The sequence below is a fragment of the Mangifera indica genome, chromosome 1, assembly GCF_011075055.1.
Source record: "Mangifera indica cultivar Alphonso chromosome 1, CATAS_Mindica_2.1, whole genome shotgun sequence".
NCBI classification, from domain to species: Eukaryota; Viridiplantae; Streptophyta; class Magnoliopsida; order Sapindales; family Anacardiaceae; genus Mangifera; species Mangifera indica.
This window is the reverse complement of record NC_058137.1, coordinates 26,391,972-26,409,098: the sequence shown is the minus strand read 5'-3', so window position 1 is coordinate 26,409,098 and position 17,127 is coordinate 26,391,972. Positions and strand designations below refer to the sequence as shown.

At 31.1% G+C, this 17,127-nt stretch overlaps 2 protein-coding genes, 1 long non-coding RNA gene and 1 other non-coding gene across 8 annotated transcripts; 2 read left to right on the top strand and 2 right to left on the bottom strand.

The window, feature by feature from the left end:
- Positions 1-891: 891 nt before the first annotated feature.
- LOC123226119 (NAC domain-containing protein JA2L-like) lies at positions 892-2,733 on the bottom strand. The gene is made up of 3 exons (XM_044650609.1): positions 2,436-2,733; positions 2,070-2,338; positions 892-1,970 (listed from the first exon to the last, which is right to left on the bottom strand). The coding sequence occupies exons 1-3, from the start codon at positions 2,614-2,616 to the stop codon at positions 1,410-1,412; spliced, it is 1,011 nt and encodes a 336-aa protein (XP_044506544.1). The 5' UTR covers positions 2,617-2,733; the 3' UTR covers positions 892-1,409.
- Positions 2,734-6,587: 3,854 nt separating this feature from the next.
- On the top strand, positions 6,588-6,661 carry TRNAV-AAC. Its single transcript has one exon. It is a non-coding gene; the product is annotated as a tRNA-Val (tRNA).
- LOC123214285 lies at positions 6,594-9,706 on the top strand. Of its 5 annotated transcripts, XR_006501832.1 has the most exons (3): positions 6,594-7,034; positions 7,186-7,272; positions 7,998-9,706. It is a non-coding gene; the product is annotated as an uncharacterized LOC123214285 (long non-coding RNA). The 5 variants fall into 5 exon arrangements; XR_006501830.1 differs by having other exon boundaries at positions 6,594-7,272; positions 9,252-9,706; XR_006501833.1 differs by having other exon boundaries at positions 6,594-7,272; positions 9,233-9,706.
- Positions 9,707-11,414: 1,708 nt separating this feature from the next.
- LOC123229675 (TIR-only protein-like) lies at positions 11,415-12,303 on the bottom strand. The gene is made up of 2 exons (XM_044655624.1): positions 11,807-12,303; positions 11,415-11,538 (listed from the first exon to the last, which is right to left on the bottom strand). Exons 1-2 carry the CDS (start codon positions 12,301-12,303, stop codon positions 11,415-11,417), a joined length of 621 nt encoding a protein of 206 aa, XP_044511559.1.
- Between the last annotated feature and the right edge of the window lie 4,824 nt (positions 12,304-17,127).

Below are 17,127 nucleotides of genomic sequence, written 5' to 3'. Positions count from 1 at the left end.
TATGATACTACAAACAAAGTTCATTGAACCCAGAAACAGAACTTTTTATAGCACTAAATTGCCCTGCCCTACTATGAAAAATAACTTTAATTTTTTTTTTCTATAATTGCAAAAAGAATTACTTCAGATACAGGTAAGCGTGCCTTTTTGGATAACTTGTACGGTACAACCCGGTTATGCATACATAATAGAGTTGAATGAGAATGGCAGTCAAATTTTAACAAAGATCAGGTTCACTACACGTGCAAGAAAAGAATTTTAAGACACCAATTAAATCTAATCAAAACCTTAATTTAATCAACGGTCAATTCTCTTCACTGGATTTATTTTTGGCATCTGGAATTATCCGCAAAGCACAATCTGGAACTCAGTACTTATCTTCTCAACTCAATTCCTCCAGTTTCTTTTTGACACATTGCTAGCTTTAGAACCCTTGATTTTTTTAGCTGCCCGGATGACATGGATCTCCTTTCTCCTTCCTTCTATCCTAACTGCTTTCTTCTTCAATTTTATTTATTCCAAGATATTTTTATAGTAAGAACCGTGCAGGACATCTGATTTCAAAAATATCATTCTAGCCCTAGCATTTTGGTTATTAAATTATATAATGGTATATAAGTTAAGTAATATATGTGATTAAACATCATTAATTGTCATCAATGACGTGTTAATCATATTGGCTCCATATTTAGTCGTCAAAATTGATGGAACTAATTAAAAATTTATAATCTCTAAATTTATATTACCAAGTATAATAATCAAGTGTCATTTCAGTACATTTTAAATTCTATAAATATTTCATGTTATTTAATGTTTCTTTTTTTTTTTAAATTTATTTTTATTTCGGAGCATAGTGAGATTGATTCACATGTTCAACATGTCACAAACAAATAATTGAAAAAATATTTCATAGATTTGGATTAAAATTGAACAATTATTTAAATCTTCATACATGAAATGCGTGGAATCCTGCAAGCCACTTCATTTGAAATTACATGATAATTAATTTCAGATTAAATTGAAATCAATTGTACAATGATTGTTGATTTTGTGCTTGCCTTTGTCGAATCTACTTACCTGACCTTAAAAAAAAGACAAAAGAAGCCATCCAATTTTGCCCATTTGGTTCTTCAAGAATCAAGCCAAGCCAAGCCAAGCCAAGCCATTCCCCTCACCCCCCTAACTTCACCTTAATCACGTGGAATATCTATAGCCAGAATATTAATTACCCCCAAAAGAATCCCATATTTACATATTTACCTTTCCCAATTTGTCAACTCAACCCTCTCGAATACGTATAGTTATCATTATCATCCACAAATTATACGTATTGAGTAAATTTTGAATGTGCTTTTTTATACTCGGTAAACATTTCAACACTCGAGGGAATTTTTATTGTCTTCGTGTTTTCACTGTCTAAACCCGAATGCGCCTTGCTGAATCGGGTATCTGAATCCAAACGGGTCAACCGAGTTAGAGAAATTTTGAGTCATTACGCCCGAGTTTTGCGGGAAAAACCCTGAGTTGTCAACTCGTTGGTTTCTAATACCACTTTGAACCTCCTCATCCATCACGTTACAAATCTTTCCAGAATCCACGTGGCAAAGCTGGGGCATTGAAGGGACAAACACGTCATTATTGGCAAAATTCAAGAACCCCTGACTCTGAGTTTGCCCACTCGACACGAGTTCAGGAACCGAGTTGAGTCCCTCAATACTTGCCCAGTCGAAATTCCCTGAACCCAAATTGTTTATGTTTATCTTCTCATCAGGCTGTGCCGGTTTCAAAGAGTTCATCCGTGGTAAAGCGAAATAGCTATCATCAATATCCAGAAACACGTCAGCCAGGTGTGAAGACGAAGAGGAACATGAGCCATTACTGTGTTCTTTGCTTGAAACACTCGCTGTTGAAAGTTCCTTCTGAGCACTCGAATTCTTCTTGTAAATTCTGCAGAGAACCCAATCATCGAGCTGCAACAAAGAACAAAATTCAAGTTAGACACTTACGTAATTTACAGTTTTATTAATTAAGCTGGTTTTTTGTTTATAGACGTAGATGTATAATCGTACCTTTGAGCTTCCATTTTTACGAGTAGGTTCGAAAAGGCGATACTCATGCATGATCCAATTCGTTTTGGTGCCTTTCGGAGCTTTGCCAACGTAAAAGACTAGAGCTTTCTTGATACCAACTTTACGGCCGTCTGTTGTGATAATCTTATCAGTTCCCGTGGCTTTCCAGTACCCGGTACCGGCAACTCTATTGGGTCTTGACCCGTTCGGATACTTCCGGTCTCTTGGACTGAAAAAATACCATTCTTTTTCACCAAATATTGCCTTACCTGAAACAACAACAAAAAACCAATCAAGATTAGGAAAATTTTCCTTCAAAGGGAAGCTAAAATTTCACAAAATTAAGCTCTGAGTTGGGTTTCTTACTCGGTAAATCCCATGGATCAAACTTGTACAAATCAATTTCACCAATAATTTGCAGAGAAAAATTCTTCCCTGCAACTTTGCGACATAGATACTGAACAAGAAGCTCCTCATCAGTCGGGTAAAACCGAAAACCCGGCGGTAAGTTCAATTGAGAAAGAGGGTCAGTTTCTGGTACACCCATTTTTCTTTTTTTGGGCTAACAGAGTTTTGCAAACTATACGAAAAGGCTAAGGCTGAAAGAGAGCGAGGGATGAAACTGAATTTTTTTTTTTTTTTTCTTTCTTTCCTTTTTTTAATTGCTTGAACAAATGTTCTTATTTATAGGGGAAATTTTATTACCGGGATTAGTACGGTCGTCCTAGTTTACTGTTACATTGTTGGACCCCACTCTTAGTTTATCATCGTTTAAAGTAAGACAGGTGGTCACATCGAGCGGCCACCCTTATCCGAGTACTACCGAGTTACTCACTCCGGTGCATGAACCTCCAAGAAAGACAAAAGTGAGTCACCTCGGTGATCGGACACGTGTCACAAAGATGAATTGTTCTAGAAATTTAGAAAAAGAAATGATTAGCGTTTTTTCGTGGGTAGATTCAGCCACGTTGGCTTAAATGCCTGACACTTGTTGTCTGTGGACACGTGTCCCGGAGTTAGGCCGGAATTTTCAATTTTGTCAAAAGACAGCGGGTGACGAGGAAATAAAAAAAGCCGTGTAACGGTAGCATATGCCTTTTGCAGCCGGTTTTATTTTATTTTTATTTTTTTTTGGATGATCTGGATTTAGGGTTTCTTCCACTCAAAAGCCTCTCTGAATCAGCTACCTTGCAAGTTTACTCCTATGCACAAAAGAAAATGTCGTTATTCCAGAAAATTCTATGACTAATAGATAACATCGAGAAAAAGAAGATGGGTTATTGTTTTTGTTTTTAGAATTTAGTGAACGTGGGGGCTTGTTGAAAAGGAGAGGGACAGGTGTCGTTCATGTAGAGTGCTATTAATTTTGATGAATTTTGGTTGGCAGTCAAAAGGGTACGTAGATTATGCGACATCTGGTCTTTTCCTCAAGTCTAACAAGATAAGATTAGGTTAAACAGCGTGAAGCAATTTCTAGTATGAACAAATGAAGATTTGTTGAATGACACGTGCAAATAAAAGTGAAATTGAGATGGCAGTGAGGCAGCCACTTGAATTTCGTAGGAAATTACAGCTGTGGAATGGCTTTGGGAATCATATATGCACCAACCTTTTGCTGCAGCTGGCGTTTGAATAAATTGAATTCTCCGTTTTCATCTTCAAATTCTTACACGTAGAAACCCTAATTTTCATAAAGAAAGTCGACTTTGTTGCAGAGACAAAGATTTCTAGCCAACAAAACGACGGCACTTGGAGAAATGTTCGACACCCAATTGAATTTCAACACCAATATAATCGATCAGCATGCACATTTTAGTGACGCATGCCCATGTCACATGCATTTAGGGTTTTAAGTTATTTATATTTATTACTAAAAAAGAAGTCTATATTTTATTAATATTTATTGCTATTAAGTTATTATAAACTCTTAAGTAATCACTTTCTTGTTTGTAAATTTGATCTATACAATCTATATATGCTTTCTATTTTGATAACTTTCATAAGAATATAATGACATTTAATAATTCAAATCAAGGTTCCACAAGGATAACAAAGACTCAAACCCTAATTTTTTTTTTTAAATTTTAATACTCTATTAATTTTGTCAATCTGTAATTTTTTTTTTTTTTTTTTGAGATGGGTAGGGTTCATTTCAAGACATATGTGCAGCAATAATTTCAGAGGGGGCATTTTTGCCAAACAAAATTCCAAGAGCAATAATATTAAAGCTTTTTTAGATGCTCTCTTTAAATTATTGTAGTTTTTTTTTCTTGTGATGGAGACATGTTGCCAAAGCTATACCAGCCACTAAAATATTAATTGAAAAAAAAAAACATGTACATTATTTTCATAAATAAGCAAATATAAAATACAAGAAAATCTCTATCTTACTTCATTTTGGTGTTTGAACTTTTTGCTTTTGACTTTGGTTAGCTATAAACGCCGCCGTTTTTTAAAATAGATTCAGACTGATCGAGATTTATTAAGTTGGCTTCAATCGCCAGCTCTGCATTAATCTTATTCTGAAAATAATTTTGACTAATATGTCTTCAAATCCAATTTTGAATACTGAAACTCATTTCAAAATAATAAATTTCAAATTCTATATTCTAATATTCTTCAAGTAAACAGTTAGGCTCCGACATTCCTGGTTTTCCTTTGTAGTTTGAATGTTCATGGCAGACATGCATGGTTCATGAATATGACCAAGTTTCCGCCGCAAGTTTGAACTTGAGCCAGTTCAATATTTTGAGCACGTTTTGAAGCAAACTGACAGCAGTAATTTAGTTGGCCGCTTATGACTGAAAGCTTGAAGCTTGACAAGAGAGGGAGAGAGAGAGAGAGAGAGAGAGAAAGAGATTAGTTCAATAGTTTGGCAGTGGCGGTTCGTGTTTTACTTGTGTTCCATGTTTTCACTATTTCTGCTTTCAAATGCAAACGTTACGGTTGGTGGGGTTGGTGGGGTTGGCAGGACCCATGAACATAAATTGCTTTCAAAAGTTATGTTTTCACATTAGGAATGTTTATTTTTAAAAAGATAAATGGCTATTTTCCACCCAAGGTTTCATTGCAAAAAACAAATTTTCAGTTAAAAAAAAAGTTAAATTCTCATTTAATATTCATTTTAGCTGTGAATATATTAATTTTTTTTATTAAAATTATAAAACTGTTATAAATATTAACATTTAATATAAATATATTTTTACTAGTTTAAATTTTTATTATTTAGATTCTTAAAAAATATTAAAACTTTAATAAATTTTGAAATATTTTGTTTATTCAATTCGTTGAGGATATAATTATCATTTCTAAACCGATTAAGAGGCCTATTAAAATTTTAAAAAATTCAAAAAGAATTAAAGGAATAAGAGAAAAAACAAAAAATAAAAAAATCTTTATAAAATTATTTCTTTTACTGTTTTACTTCATAAAATTCACTTATGTAGGTGAACAGGGAAAAAATTTGGTTTTTTTTTTTTTAAATCTTAAAAATGAAATTTGTAATTTAAGAAAAGCGCAAGTGGACCTTTTAAAAGTCATATAATAAATGAGGCTAAAAGAATAGTAAAGATGCTTTTCATATATTGATTTGAATTATATTTTAAAATTAACTTTTTAATTATGAAAAATTTATAATCATTGTATCAGGTAAATTAAAGTTTTACAAACGTATAATATTTTACCAGTTTTATTATCTTTTAAGATCTACTTTAGTCAATTCATCCACAGTAAAAGCAAAAAAAAAAAAAAAAAGGCAAAAATAAACTTTACAAGTCAAAAGCTTTTTATTTTTCATCAATTAATGGATTGACCATATGCGTTAACCATTTGAAAACAAACGCAGTCTTAGCCTTACTAATTAGACCAATTGGGAAGCTAATATTCAACATAATAATCTTAAATATGACCTTTAAACATGTGGCTTTCACCATTTCATATTCATATCTACCTTTAATTGAGTTGGGAATTGACAGATTTGAGGCCACATGTTCGTATATGAACCGACCCGATTCAATGGTCGGCAGAATCCATGGCCAATATCACTGTGACATAATCAAAATTTGAGATTTCAACATAGGGTGTGTTGTGGCTTGTGAGTGTGGATATGGAAACAACTTCTTACCTTGCTCCAAATGCTAGGAAAGTCTAAGTGTTTGACTATTATCTCTTGGTAGTGATTCCAAATTTAATCAAATAAATTGGAGTAAAGAGGGGATATGATAAATGGTGTCACTCCTTACCTTTAATTTTTTTTTTTCCTAAGCCTTAAACCCTAAATTTTGAACTTTGAACTTGAGAGAACATAAAGAAAAGAATATTTTATTTCATCCTCAATTGCCAATTAACATCGAAGCAAGACTATACAAATGGGAAAAATCCATAGCCCTGCATGGGAGGTTATTATTACTATTATTATTGAAATATACATTTATTAAATAAAAAAATTATAGAAATCTAGCTACCATCTATAATATTAAAAAATCTAATTAAAACTAACTAGAAAACAGATCAACAAACGGTGTCGTGGTGTAGTTGGTTATCACGTCAGTCTAACACACTGAAGGTCTCCGGTTCGAGTCCGGGCGACGCCAGATCTTATTATTTAATTTTCATTTTAATAAAATGAACTAGGCATCCATTGTCGTAATTTGCAGATACAGCCCCGTCAATCTGGTAGTCCCTTGAAACGAGGGGTCATTTTGAAATTATGCAAAATCCTCTTTCCAGCGATTGGATTCTATCTTCAAAGTGTTCCGGACCAATGACCTCTCAAATATGCAGAAAGTTCTGGTGTCTGCTATCTCCTTAATTTCCACCAAATTTACGTGTAGACTAGATATTGGATAAGCTCATTGAAATTGAATACTTCCGTAAGTGAGTTGGTATATATCGTGGGAAAACTTTTGTACAAAGCGTATTCTGTAATCAGATGAAAAAACAAGTTTTTCCCAAAGAGATTTCCAGGTAATGAGCCAAGTATACAGTGTTTTTATGTACTTAAGAAGGTAAATTACTTGTCAATAATCGCACTGTGGGCAAAGAATTCAAGAAAGAGAGATATTATTTCATTTTCTAAGCAAAAGAAGCACAATTTTGAGGGCTCTTTTATTGACAGAAAACCAACATCCTTAGACTCAGAGAATTGAAAAGTCTGGAAGTATGAAGTTTTTAGAGAAGAATTTGTTGCTGCTCAACGTTTCAGGTTAGTTTTCAGTTCTGCATTGTAATTTTATTTAGAATTTTCACGTTTTGGCATAAAAGCTTTAGATAATGTTTGGTTAAATTTTGTCAAATTTCTTCTACAAAACCAATTGATGTTTTTTTATAGAGAGAATAATCTTTTGGCCAACGGGCTATTTTCGACCCAAAGTATCCTCTAATCTCAAGTTTTTATCATTTAATTTTGAAAATCTCATTTATTTACTTATGAACAGTTAAATTTAATGAAATTATAACCCTTAAAATTTTATTTTATTTTTTCTCTAAATTCTAAAAACTAACCGTTTTCTCATAGACAAATTTAAAAAAATGATAATTTTCTTTTAGGGTTTAATTTTTAAACTTCGTTGCCATTACAAGCAGTCTCTCCCTCCAGTCGATCTCTCTCTACTGAGCTGAACGCCAGATCGGCATCGAATGAAGCTTGGGAGACTCCCAAGTTTTGATGCCCGATTGCCGGACTGGTTGTTTTGCCGCTGCCTGAGGGGCCTAACATGGCTAACATTTCATCTGGTTTAACCATTCCAGTCATTCCCTTTAGGATGACCTTTTCTTCGAACTTTATGTTCTTCTGGGTTGCATTTGCTTTCTTCATTTTGATCTTGTATACAACATCCTCAAACTGATTCATAAATTCGAAGCATATACCTTTTAGTGTTCAACATAAAAATAAGCTTCAAATCATAAGCAAGAGATCTGATGTTACAGGATGTTTGGATCTCATGAAGATGGCATTTTCATCTACTTGATGGTCTTCTTTGTTCCTCTGAGCTTCTATATCCATTACTGAGTCCTCCATGCCCATCCTTTGATATGGAATGGAATGTTGTTTATATAGTCATTGTATATATAAAAATATAGATGAGCGAAATAAACAGTGTAGTCACCTGAAATTCAGGTAACATTGGACCTAGACAAAATCCTGAAGCTAATTCTGAAAGACGACAATAAGTTTCAAAATCTGTCAAACATAAAAGTGGAGGTGTTTTCTGAAAACTGAGCGAATTTTAATAAAAATGTCCAACTCTCTGCCTAAACAATGGCGATTCTTGTGGCCATTTGGGTTTAATGGTAGATAAATAGCCAGTTACTTTTGAATGTCTATCTACATATATGAAGCAGTCTCATTCTTGTCATTTTTCTTTTTCCTTATTTTAGCGTCATTTTAGCTATTAAACAACTCAAATTTCTGTCTTTTAAAATATTTTATACACCAATTGGAGACACTTCATTAGGTTTTTTTTTTTTTTTTTTTTCAAACAAGTAAAATATAATTCCACTATAATTTGTTTCAAGCCAGATGCAGGCCAAAGGCCCAATTAAATGGCCTTTGTCATATCAATGACCCCAAATTTTGGTTTTCTCTCGCCCTTCAGGCCCTGGATAAATGGGTTGTTTCGATTAGATCCATTTGATATACCAAGGCTTATTAAAGTGGTAAATTTTTATATTTTAAATTTTCAAAAATTAGGTTTTTATCTATCATCCACATTTGTTAATGAATTATGTTAAATAAAAAGATAAAAAAATTACTTATCCTATTTTTTTATTCTTTTTATTTACATTAAAACAATTTGTTTTTCTTTTTTAAAACCTTATTGAATAACGAGATAAGTTTATTGTATTAAAATTCAAGATAAATAATTTATCTAATATATAATAAGTTATTGGGCTCTGTCAAAGTTCTTATTCACATTAGACCCATTCATAAAATGTTTTGTAATATTCAATTAACACCAATTATATTGAATCAAAATTGTGGCTAGCATTAGCCCACATCTAACAAAATTATCTTCTCAATTTTTTTCTAGTAATAAATATACACATTAGCAAATAAAAAAATTAAACCATAGTGATGTGCATGAGACAAAACCACATGTGGTCCTAGAATCTTTAATATGTCAATACTAAAAAAAACTAATGAGCGTGCTTGATGAAGGAAGAAACTTCAAAATGATGCAGACCCAGAAGTTGGAGACTGGTAGTTGAGAAGAGAATGGTGGTTAATTTTGGGTTTTAAAGTGGAAAATTACATAAAGCGGTTAACATCTTCCCATATGAGCCTCCAATTCATGATCTCATGAAAATGTAATTCTCCAGTGAGCTGAAGAGAAGGATGAAGAAATAACTGAATGAAGGAATACGGGAAATGCATGAAAGAGGAAGAAGAAATAATGAGCTTGGGAGGGGAAATAGTGATGGCAATGGTAGGGTTATGGGCAGTGTATTTGAGGCCATCGCTGATGAGACATTCAGTGGAGATGCTGCAAGTTTTGCGCAATGCCATCATCAGATTATTCAGAGCCTCGCCTTCTTTTTCTTTCCCTACTTCTTCATTTCCATGGATGTACTAACAACAAGGTATGTTGACTGATTATCTTGAATGATTAATAAAAGAAAGTAAGGATTTCAATGTATCTATAGACAAATATTTCTGTCGATTCAATCAGTATTTTTCTTTACAAATTGCATATATAAACTTGATCAAGGGCCATATACTTGGACAAAGCTTTTAATTAAACCAGTTATTATTTTATGTGTTCATTGATCGACTCTGAAATAATTGATACCAATTTTTGCTAGCTTCTGGCCGTCCTCACATAAAAAACTGCCTCTCTACAGTTCCTTTTATTTTGACGCATGCATTCTTATCCTATTTTCTTTCATTGATGTGAAATGTTATACATATAGCTCTCTCTTGTTTCTTTAATTTTGGTGTCCTCCAAATATTAGCCCCACTCGAATAAGTGAATTAAAAATTGAGTTTAATAACACTAATGACCTTTCCAAAGTGTGTCAAATGGCTATTTTTCGTTCAACGTTCGATAAAACGACAGATTTCGAATCTTTGAAGCCGAATTTTCATCGATTATTTACTTTTATTAGTGGGTCTATTAGGTTTTTTTTTTTTAATGATTGTTTTGTGATTTTATTAAAATTATAAAAATGTCATTAATATTTGATATAAATATCAAATTATTAATATTTTTTTACTTCTTTTTAATTTTATCACTTACACTTTTAAATATAAAAAACTTAACTAACATTAAAATGTTATGTATTGGTCTTTTTTGGGATTAGGGTGCAATTGTTATTTTTGAAATTATCGAGAGACACTTTAAATTTTAAAATTTTCAAAAGTATCTCTAAACTTTTCTTTAATTTTCAAAAACCATATATAAAACTTTTATTAACACTTATAATATTTTCAAAAATTGCAATTTACCACCAAACTTTTGAAAAAAAGATATAGTAAATAGGGGAAAATAAAAAGAAGAAATACAAAAAATATGAACAATGTTATGCATATGCACTTTTGGATATACAGATGAATATATAAATGATATATTATCATACGATTGAATATTATTTTATTATTAATTTAAAATCATATATACATTTTTTTTTTTATTTAATAGAAGTCATTAACAAAAATAACACATGGAAATACGAGTTTTTGAAACTTAAATGGTGAAAATTAGCCATTTCAGCAAACCTTAGGCAGGCAATAGTCATTAGCAACCGATCCTTCCACTTAATTATAAATCATGTCTCATCAACTAAGCACAACATTTAATAATAAATTGGACACAAATATGTTGGACATGAAATTATGTTTCTATTTGCGCACAAACTCGAAACAGTCCAGATAGAAACCGAAAACACTAACCTCCTATCATTGCTAGATGAATTTGCTCTTGAATAAACTACTGAAACATGTTTGTATATCGTGTCTTTTAAATGATCTGATTTTTACAGTATAATGATGTATGTGTGCTTTTTAAAATTATTCACCCAAGAACCTCAAAATCAGCTTTTAAACATCCTACTATTAAAGATGTCATTGAATGGACGAAGAAAGTTTACGGGAGATAAACCAACAAAATATTCAACAAGAAATTAAAAGCTTGGGATTGATACCATAAATTACATGACACTTATGAAATCAGGATAGGCAATTTTTTATTAGCCTGTACACCAGATTAGACATCCAGGTAAATACAACTCATCAAACTCCACTCCGGTAACAAATCAAAATATTACGATTGAAATAAAGGAATAAAAAAATGGTGTTAAGTATTATTATGAAACATTAAATTAAAAAAAGAATGCAGTTCTTCATCATCAGATGGTCATTGGGGCATTAATATTGTTCCTGCGCCTGATCAACCTCTTCTCTTCAGACTCAATCTCCATTAAACTGTTGATCACTATATCTGATGCATTTGTCACCACTTCTGACCAGTTCCTACAAACCATTAATTAAAGATACGTCAGGTTAAACCCTGAAATCAATATAACTATCTTTGTACACTTCTGAATACTGAATAATCATTGTTCAGATTTGATAAAACTATATGTATAATGTTTGAAGTACTTAATTAGATAATCAAATGATTACGTGATCATTTAGTTATATAATGATACATTATTAAAAACTCAATTGAAAAGATAGTATGCTCATAAATATTATGTCGAATGATTAAAAAAGCTTATAAAAAGAAAGAAGATGATACCCTTTTAAGGAATCGAACGTGAGCCCGACGGTGTACTTGGCCTCTTCAAGAGCCCAGTTAAATCTCTGAATTTCATTTGCCGGGCATTTTCCATTATCCGGAACGCGAAGTTCCGAGGGTTTGATGTCACAAAATATCGGGATAACCTTCTTCTTCGACTCCATGATAAGGGCCAATTCATGGAGGCAAAAATATGATTCACAGTAATGAGGCGAAAACACAGCAACGCCAACTTTGCAACCCTTGATGGCACTATTAATCTTGTCAAATAATTTGTCACCCGGCTTCATGTTCTTGTTATCCAAGAACGGGCGTAAGTTAAGCCGAGACAAATGATCATAAAGCAAAGTAGCCACCGTTCGCTTCGTGTCGATTCCTCTATGGTTGAGGAACACGTCGCAGGGTTTGATAACCCGATTTGCTATGCGGGTTTGCGGGTTTTGACGGACCAAGATGCGGTTCAAGTTGTTCATGGCGGCAGATGGACGATATTGCATGGTGACTGTGATTGTTTTTTCTTGGTGTTGAGGAAGTGAGTAGGGTTTATGAAATTTTTTCTAAGTTTTTTCTGTTTTTGTTTGTGCTGTTGTGTAATGGTGAAGATTATATGAAGGATATTTATACACTGAGAAGGTTTCAAAGATTTGATCAGATAAAGAACATTCGCTATGATTTGATGCTGTTTTGGGTTGATTTTGAACGAGAAAGTACAAGGGAGAAGATTGAAAATTTAGAAACTTAACCGTGTGTTTGTTGATTTTGACAGGAGCTGAAAGAAAAAGAACTAAAATATTCTTCAGATGGAATTACATTGACCCACCCTAATTTTAGGAAAACTCCCAATAATACTTTCAATCGAATTCAAAATATTGAATTTAACATCGTTCAAGTCAGTATACAGTATCACTGAAGAGTTTTCTATAGAATAAACAATATTATCGAATAAACAATGAATTGATTTTGAATCAAACTCTAATTTATGATCAATTTATTCAAGTAAAACCATAAATTTGAATTATGTCAGCTCAGAATAGATTTATCCTTATTTGAATCCTAATTAAAAAACCCTAATTTATGTTATTTCAACCTTAATTTAAAACCTAAAATCAGGGGAATGTTGATAGTTTTTGGAACCAAGGGTATGAACTGAATATTTTGCTAAAGTTAGGATGGGCAATGTGTCAGTAGCATTTCCGCCGTAGTCTTGACTACTTCTAAGAGCCATTCTTAGAAAAATCTTGTCCTTCAAATACGTTAATGGACTTTTCTCCTATACTAAAAAAAACATGCCATAATTTTTTAATTTTATTAGGACATGCGACACAAACCTAAGCTTTTGACGGACAGAAGTCCAAATTTTCCAAGCCTTGTCTATGCTAATGCAGCAGACACAAATTTGGGTCTCGTTTGCCTGTTCTTTCCACATTTGATTGGTTCAAGGATGAATAATTTCTAAGTAATTTTCCTGTAGTGTGAACGTATCTTTCATATACGGCAGTTGGTAATTTAAGTAGAGTAAACGTTTTTGACTAATCATGATTAATTAGTCGGCTCTTTAAAATAAACCCCTATTAACAAGCTGTTTGATGTGCGTGGTGCGTGGTGGAAATTCTAGTCACTCCGGTTGAAAAGGTCATTCCATCGAACATTAATTTATTTATTATTTCTAGCTAGTCTCTATGATGGTGATTGGAATATTCTCTTCAAAGTAAATTTAATTAGAAGTTACGTCACATCAGATACAGTTTTATATTTTTTAAATATAATTTAAATATATAAATAATATATTATTATATAATTAAATAATATTAAATTGAATATAAGTCAAAAGACTTATTCTTACTTAAAATATACGTTTTTTTCAAATGTTTTCTTTATAATTTTGAAAAAATTATTTATCTATTTATAGAAAGTTAAAATTAATGAAACTCTAACATCTTAAAATTTTATCTCATTTCTTTCTTTAAATTCTAAAAATTAATTAGGTTAAATTTTAAAAAATAATTTTCTCCCCTAAGGTTTAAATTTTTAATTTTTGGTGACATCTTTGATGTCATTACTGGTAACCTTTCTCTTCTGACACTTCCTCTTCCTTAAGTGGTGTTTCTCTAGGAATTTCTTCCTCTTTCAATCGGTTATTCAAGCTGAAAAGATGAGACGAAGCTTTTCGTCTTCCTCAATAAAGATGAGGGATCTTATTTTATCTGAGAAGATGGTCGTCTTCTCAAAAGAAGAGTTGCTTTTTAAACTTGTTTTTTAATAAAAAAAAAATTGTTAGTTTTTAAAATTTAAAAGGGGAATGAGATAAAATTTTAAGAGGTTAGAGTTTCATTAACTCTAACCGTCCATAGTAAGTAAATGAGTTTTTTAAAGTTAAATAATGAAAATTTGGGAAAAACACATTATTTAGGTGGGAATAAGTCATTTGGCCTTGAAGATAAAGTACCATATAATTACATAATAATAAATCATTTATATATTCAAATTATATATAAAAAATAAAATACACATAATATTACTTACATATTAATTAGTATGATTCATGATTTATTAAAAACTTTATGTATTGTTAAAGTGTAAGATTGCACTAATAAAAAAACATATTGAATCCGAGTGAATTCATGTGTAAGAATATGAAGGATACAATTAAAAAAAAAAAGATATTGAGTTTTTAATTAAAAAGTCTAAAAATCTATGTTTAGTGTTATTATTATCCAAATAATGAAAAATTACAATATTGGAATTCTGAAACAACATGAAATTATCATCGTGTGTGTTTTAGATTCAGGCGTACATATACTACTAGAAAAATTTCTCTCCTCTTCCCCTTTGCTAAAGACATGTAAACTGTCTAAGATGGTGGAAAACGTTAGTGGTTTGATAGACATCATCCCAGTTTGATAGGGTAGAAAAGTAATTGCACATTAATTATGTCATATCTAGACTTCCTCAATGAATTATGGATTAGAGAAAAACAAATAGAAAAAATAAACTAATTTGATCATTTTGTGGATGAAACAATTCGAAATTTTATCACGTTGGTATTATTATCATATATTTTTCAATGGTTTTAGTCCAAATTAATTAGTTTCAAAATTTATTATTATAAAACTAATTGAGGTAATAGATTATGATTGAGTGTTGTAAGTATTTACATGATCTTTTACGTCAAAATCACTTTGAAAAAATTTGGGTATTTAAAGCAGGTTTATGCTCTATATATATATTAGCATGAAATAGCATTATAAGATTTTGGTCTTATTTTGTTTATCTTTGAGATCGAAGTAATGATTAACAAAGATAGTTGAGAGTATTCAAATTTCATAGTCAGAAATGAAATTATCAGATTTATGAAAAATAAACAATTACAAAAGTATTTGTTGAAGATGTTTTCATTAATCAATAATAAAAGTTGGGCGCTCGAAGTCCATTAGATATCGTCTTAGTTGATCGTAAGCAATGCCGACCAAAAAATCAAATGCTAATACTTAAATTTGTATAATTTGTTTGTAAGGTGTAGTTCACCCATTATAAGTATTCTTGGAATTTAAATATACAAATTTTATTTCATGTTTACATTTAAAAGCTCATGTTTCAAATATTACTATAAAACAACAATAAAATTGTCCTAAAGTTTTAATTATCTTCAAACATAACTAGTCATTTAAGTATACCTCCAATTATGCACGGTTGAAAATAAAACAATGTTACAGATATCTAATTTTGAGTATTTAATTAAAATTTAAATAATATATTATTGTATATAATTATATGATGATACATCATCTAAACATCTAATTAAATACTTAAAACTTAATGCATATAATTTTATTGTTAAAAATGAGTAATATTATGTATAGTCACTTTTGATACATAATTCGTATATACAGATAATGTGTCATTATATAATTGAGTGTTATTTGATTTTTAATTTTAAAATTACTTAATTATATAATGATAAATTATCTATACATATGAATTATATACTAAAAATATATACATATAATTTTATTAGTTGAAAATAAACTCGAGTTTTGATCTCTTTTGGGCTTGCGCTGCATATTTGATAATGGACCTTCATCACTAGGTCGGGCTTGACTGGCCCAGTCTTACCTCAACGGCTCCGGCCCATTAATTTACATAACTCATTTTCATAATCACAAGGCACCTACTCAAACCCAAAAAAAGAAAAAAAAAGATTATCATTAATTAGGCGATATATGATTAAGGAATAATTAATTAATCCTTTGAACTCAATTTGTGGAGATACAAAGGGAAATTATTCAATAGAATGACATTAAGATCTAAAGCTTTCTTCAAACTATAAGCAAAGTGCACTGTGCCAACTGCTACACCTGAAAGGCATATACAAAACTAGAAATACATAAACTAATGAGGAGGCAATTGCTGGTTTTGGATATTTGTGTTATTGGTTGGGTGGTTGCCACTTCAAATCAGCCGATAAATTGAGAAAATTATGGACGGAAATGGACCCAGAAAATTTTCTGGTCAGCTATGGATGCTTGGTCGTCATCATCATCATCATCAGAGACAAAATGTCTTATCAATTCCAGCTTGCTTACAATGATCCTCTTGCATAATTGTCCTACTTCATCACATCTCTGCAACATCTAACATATTTATTTATACATGCCGACACATATATTGGGATACTTCCATAAAATATCTCTAAGGTTTAGCTAATTCTTAAGGATTTTCCTTCATCTATTTTTCTAAAATTTGTTGGATTGAATGATTAAAGTGTTTTTACATTAGGCAATATTGAAAAAGGATTAGATAATTCATATGTAAATTGGTAGAAAGTTGAAATCACATTATGATAAATCTATGATAAGATAAAATTATTAATTCTAAGTCTTAAATGATATTAGGATCTCAAATATAAAGTATAATATTTGAATCTTATATTAAAATGTATAAATTTTTAATATAGAATTTATATAGTTTTAGACCCTCTAATCTTAATAATTTTTTTTAAATATAATTTTCTCAAAATTTATATCAAACGAGAGTATCGGGGTTGCCCTATGGGGTGACATGTAAAGTTTGAAGGTAACATTTTGTTGAGTTCCTTTCAAAATTGTCTTGAGTTTGGAAATTAGGGTAGAATCTGAAAATCTCTCCATTTTCATGTATCTTAACTTGCAAGTAAAAGTTTTAAAAGCCTCTTCTTAGTTCTTACCTTCAGTAATTTCTACACTTCAATTTCACTCTTACAGAAAGAAAAATGCCAAAGTTTGAGGGCTTTGTAGCCTACAGAATCCATCTTTATGCAGCTTTGCTTCAACAAGAAGGATATA